This window comes from Orycteropus afer, unplaced genomic scaffold (genome assembly GCF_000298275.1).
Source record: "Orycteropus afer afer isolate SDZICR_OR568_19922 unplaced genomic scaffold, OryAfe1.0 scaffold00070, whole genome shotgun sequence".
NCBI lineage: Eukaryota > Metazoa > Chordata > Mammalia > Tubulidentata > Orycteropodidae > Orycteropus > Orycteropus afer.
In genome coordinates this window covers 9,561,279-9,566,853 of record NW_006921657.1, presented here as the reverse complement: position 1 = coordinate 9,566,853, position 5,575 = coordinate 9,561,279, and the positions used below count along the sequence as shown (strand labels likewise).

Sequence of the window (5,575 nt, the reverse complement as noted above, 5' to 3'; positions counted from 1 at the left end):
GAGTTAAAAATATTCACTATTATCATTATTATCACTACTACTACTATTATTATAATTACTATTGTCATTATTATTAAGCCCCACCCCTACAGAGGCCCCTGAGAAGGCCAGCCTATATATTTGGTCCTCTTCGTCAAGGTACCCATGCTTTCCTTGTCTCTTCTATCAAAGCACAGCCCCCACACCTCAGCCCCATCCTCTACCACAACTGGGGACACTAGCAGCTCCACCTTGTTTGCATAGAATTCATGAAATAATGCTTGTTTTGGTCTTCTAGTGTTGCTCTAACAGAAAATACCACAAATATATGGCTTTGAACAAATAGAGATTTATTCTCTTACTGTTTAGGAGTCTAGAAGTATTGGCTCTAGGGGCTGGGTGAAAGCCCCTTGACCTTGGGCTCTAGCTCTGCCTCTTGCTCCCAGCCCACTGAAAATGGAGGCTTCTCCTAACTCAGGCCCTGCTGGCTGCTGAGGCTGACAAACCCAAGGCCAGGAAGTTCAATGGCACAGTCTCAAGATTATCCAGCAACACAGCAGTCTACAAGTTCAAGTCCAGAGGCTTCCTCAAGATCAGCAGGAAATATTGCAGGCTGCTAAAGGAAGACTTAGCTACTGCAGGATCCAAGTGTGCCAAAAAGCTGCAAAGACCTTTCTCAATGCTCCTTCTTATATACTGGAAGCAGACCTCATCCCTAAGGCAGCTAGCTACTCAGCTGCTCCAGTAGATTGCACCATGGAGTTGATTACCAGTCTTATCATGGGGAATAATTATATCTACCTGCCCAGCCATTCAACCAGGCCCAGCCAAGATGACACACAACTTAACTGCCACAACCCTTTCCTGTCAGAAATTCTCAAGTTTCACACCTGAATTTGCACAGCCATGCCCCAGCCCCATTCCTAGCATCGTAGCTAGAAAAAAGCTAGAAATTATCCCTTGATTATCTGAAGGTTGGTCCCCTCCCAAAGAATTTTGTTTCCTGGAGACGTCCTACTCTTTGTCTCTCTTCCCCTCACCTCCATCAGTTCTTCATTCACCCTCAGCTGCTACATGGCAGGCAGTCTCTCCTCACTCACCCTGCCAGGAAGGCTAATGCTGACTATTATGAGTCAAGGAAACCAGTCAACCTTCTCACCAAAAAGAATTATTATTAAAATTCAGGCCTGAAATACACCATGTACTACTCATCCACACTTAGATTGGAACATTCATACTTAGATTGGAACATTCATACTGGTAGGAGGCCTGTGTTTTGGGATCCAATGATACCAATTCTTTCTGTTCAAACAATAACAAATGACCATATCACACAAGCTCATGTTTAATTTTTAACCAACCTTTATCAAGTCTTCTACTTCCAGGAAATCCTAGATGGGGAAGAAGTACAAAACCATTTTAAAAGAGGCAAGTTGTTGGTTGTACACTGTTTATAGCAATAGAAAGAGCTGACCTGGGGGTGAGCTGGATAAAGAGGCAAGTCCAGAATGATCCCATCCTCTGCTCTTCTGGCCTTTAACTCCCCACTCAGCGTGACAAAGGTCAAAGTGCTATTCACATTCTCTGGCAAAAAAAAAAAAAGAGTCTTATTTTGTCAAGGAGAAAATTTTTCAAAAAGGAATCAAAAATAAGAAAATAAACTTTGTTACCTATTTGTCTGTTTCAATCACCTTTATATTAAGTTATATTCTTGCAGTGTGATCTTTTCCTGTGATGGGCATCCAGGTTTGTTTTGCTGGAGTCTAGAGTGGAGAAAACCCTCTCTGGATTTGAACTTGAGAACCAGGAACATACTTGATTGGACTTGGCATCATCCCTCAAGGTTACAAATCCCAGCTCCTTATGGCATACAAACTGTGTCCTTAAGTAAGTCATTTAACCTCTTTAAGCCTCAACTTCCTCATCTGTAAAATGTGATTCATAATTAAACCTACCTCATAGGGTTGTTAAAATATTTTCTAATGCATATTTAAAAATAGCCACCTATAATAACCATAGAGTCATAAACTCTACTAGCCTAGGCTATGACAATGCAATAACTAATAAAATTTCTAATTTATGAACAACAGTATGATACGAAACAAATCAGGATTACCCTAAGTAAAGGTCTTGGTTGGGGGGAACCCAGCCTCAGAGTCATTACAACTAATGTGGAGCTCTGTTTTAGATAAGTCCTCAATCCAACTTCAGTACGACTTATTTTTCAAGACTAACCAGAAGGTTAGTGGTATGAACCCACCAGGCACTCCATGGAAGAAATATTGGGCAGTCTGCTTCCATAAAGATGTACAGCCTTGGAAACCCAGTGGGGGTCACTATTAGTTGGAACCAAGTCAATGGCAGTGAGTTTTTAGTTAAGTAAGTTGCTAACCATTATTTCAGGATGTTTTCTTGCTTTCACTCTTGTCCCTTTATCCACAGAAACCAAACTTACATTTTTAAAATGTATATTGGTTTACATTATATCTTGGCCTTTAAAGCACTTCAACAACTTCCTGTTGTAAAATAAAATTCAAACTTCCACCATCATCTGCAACGCCCCTCATGAGGGGCCTCGGCCTAACTCTCCAACTTCATCTCCTGCCAATCATTCCCTCGCTCAGGAATGTCCAGCCACTCTGGTTATATAGAATATACCTCTAGGCCTTTGCATTTGCTGCTGTCTTTGCCTGGAATGCTCTTCCTCTCATTCTAGGTCTAGATGGTTTCATCTTATTCTTCAGCCCACAAGGCCCTTTCTCCATTGGATACTACTGTACAGATTATTCCTTCCTTCTCCTCAAGGCCCAGATCAGGTGAGGTAAGCATGTTTCCTAAAGTGCAAAATTTAAGAAGGCATTCCTCTCAGGTGCTATTACTTTGCAGCTTTGCAGTTCAACTTCTCCCTCAGCTTTCTTCACTCTTTTAGCAGTATTGGTCCCAAGAATACCATTCCCAAAACTTTCTCCAAGCAAACATGTCTCAGAGTCAGTTTCCTGGGCTAACCAGCCGGGCAACACCTTTCTGATTTCTTGTTGTTAGCTGCTGTGAAGTTGGCCAGACTTATGGCAACCCAAAGGGCCTCCTTTTTCAACTCCCCACTCTCCAGTTACTCTCTGTCTTATCCTGTTTATTTCCCTGTTTAAATATCTGTTTATTGTCCATGCTTCTTTGTGGCTGTTTTGTTTCCTTTCCAGGGTATTTCCCACAAGGTCCTGATCTTTATCTAGTAAGCTAAATGCAGCTAAAATGGAAATAGCAGGATTGAAGTGTTGCAACCTCTCTTCATAGGACAATTACGTATAATCAGGGCTTATGAACATTTAAAGTTCAAAAATCACTTACTGTGGAATTTCCCTGTGATTGGGTACATATTTGGAATAAAGTGTGCCTTTTGGTCCTCTGGTCCCACATGTCATGTCACATATCATACCGCCTATTCTGTCCATAGAGGAGTTCTGATGGCATAGTGGTTAAAGCATTTGGCTGCAAAGCAAAAGGCTGGTGTTTTAAACCCACCAGCTACTCTGCAGAGAAACATGTGGCAATCCACTTCTGTAAAGATTTACAGCCTTGGAAACCTTATGAGACAGTTCTACTTTGTCCTAAGGGTTCACTACGAGTCAGAATCAACTTGATGGCAGTAGCTTTGCCCATACATGCTCCCCTGCCATGTTTGTTAGAGACCAGAGTCCCTATTTGAATTAAAATGGCATTCTGAAGAACTGGGACCATGACATTTCAATGATGCCTGGTACCTACTCAGAAAGACCAAAGTGTTATTGCAGGCTGAGCTCTGATAGCATAGTGCCTAAGGCACTTGACTGCTAATCAGAGGGCTGGCGGTTGAAACCCACCAGCCACTCCTCAGAAGGAAGATGGGGCAATCTACTTCTGTAGTGATACTGCCTCGGAAACCCAAGGAGGGGTCACTATGAGTCGGGTCTGACTCAACGGCACATAACAACAACAACAACCATGAATTGCATGAAATAAACTCTACAATGTCTTGACCAGTCACTTGGGCTCATCAGAAAGACAGTATGAGAATTTTTTTAAAAATACTTGCTATTTGCTAAGTGATAGGTTCATAAAAGAAAAATCACCTTACTTATTTTGTGAAACAGCACAGCTGCGGAAGCCAGGGTAGCGTGGCCACAGAGAGGTACCTCACTCGCTGGAGTAAACCACCTTAATCCAAAACAGGAACCTTTGGAGGAGGAAGAGCCAAAGAGAGGTGAGATAATTCCCATGCAAATAGGTTGCACAGTTTTCATTTTCTTAAACTTTCCTAGTTATTTCACTAGCATGATGAACAGCGAAAGCATACTGTAAAAGGACACGAAAGGCGTGGCTTCCCAGCGCTAGATCTGGAGCCGAAGCATCCAGATGAATCAATGCTTCCTCTGTCCCCCTCCCCCGAGAACTGGAAACCAAATCAGAATCTCTCTTCTGCCCACTGCCTGCAAGCAAACAACAAAGAGGCACTTCCCTTAAATATCATTCCCTCATCGAAAAAAGCGCTTCTGGTGCCATTCGAGAATGTCAGAAAATGCTCATTTACTTTGTGTAAAGTTGTCAGTTGGGTGCAGTTTTCGGATAAAAGCTGTTTCAGAAAGGTTCATTTCCCTTGCAATTTTTTGATGCACGTCTTCATCCAATTTCTAAATTAGAAACAATAGGTTATTAAGACTCCAGAAACACAAATCAGACTTCTTTGGAAAGCAATGACTATTAACATAAATAAAGGACTTTATTAACATTAAAAGTTACGTTTAAAAGGAAACAATTGCCAAGGAATTCAAGGCAGTTTTATAAGATTGTTCTTCAGAAATTCATGCTTAAGATAATCTGTGAAGAACTGTAGATGTACAAAGCTCAAACAGACTCTGAAACTTTGACTGGCCTGGCCTCTGTCTTTTGTCTTTTGTCAGATTATTACTCTACGTGAGAGCATCAACTCTCTTCTAAAAATTCTCTACAAATGGAATCTCCAGCCACCCTTTCTGCTGAATATAATGGGTAAAGAAATGTTCAACATCCACTCTGGGCAGGATGGACTGCTCTTTAGTACCCACTTTTTATGGTTCCCTCCTTCCCATGGGTCAGGCTTCAGGTCAGAGGGCATCTCCTCCAGGAAGCCTTCTTAGAGTACTCTGTTCACAGGTGCTGTCTCCTCCCCCAACACTTCCACCACCACGTGCTTTGGAGTCAATTCCAACTCATGGCAGTCCCATGTATGTCAGCGTATGTGCTCCATAGAGTTTTCAGTGACTGGTATTTTGAAAGTAAGTTGCCAAGCCTTTCTTCCAAAGCACCCAGCCTAGAACAATGCCCATACCTGTCCCATTGTAGGTTGTTAGGTGCCATTGTTATGTCATTAGGTGCCAGGGTGGGAGGAACTCAATAAACATTTGCTGAATGATAAAATACATTAGTTCACTTAATCTTCATTTTTAAAAATCTTCAAGCTAGATATTGTAAGAGTAGACAAAGCCAATTACTATAATGAAATGTGCAAAGACCTGGAGTCTGAAAACCAAAAAGGAGGAACATGCTCAGCATTTCTCAAACTGAAAGAACTGAAGAAAAAATT

General features: G+C 41.7%; 1 protein-coding gene across 1 annotated transcript in view; it reads right to left on the bottom strand.

The window, feature by feature from the left end:
- The window catches only part of PBLD (phenazine biosynthesis like protein domain containing), a 24,625-nt gene that overhangs the window by 7,443 nt on the left and 11,607 nt on the right, over positions 1-5,575 (bottom strand). Inside the window, exons 2-5 of the mRNA XM_007940689.1 lie at positions 4,544-4,643; positions 4,091-4,189; positions 1,454-1,563; positions 1,341-1,370 (exon numbers count right to left, since the gene is read on the bottom strand). Coding sequence (XP_007938880.1) covers positions 1,341-1,370; positions 1,454-1,563; positions 4,091-4,189; positions 4,544-4,643 — 339 coding nt within the window. The remainder of the gene's footprint in view (positions 1-1,340; positions 1,371-1,453; positions 1,564-4,090; positions 4,190-4,543; positions 4,644-5,575) is intronic.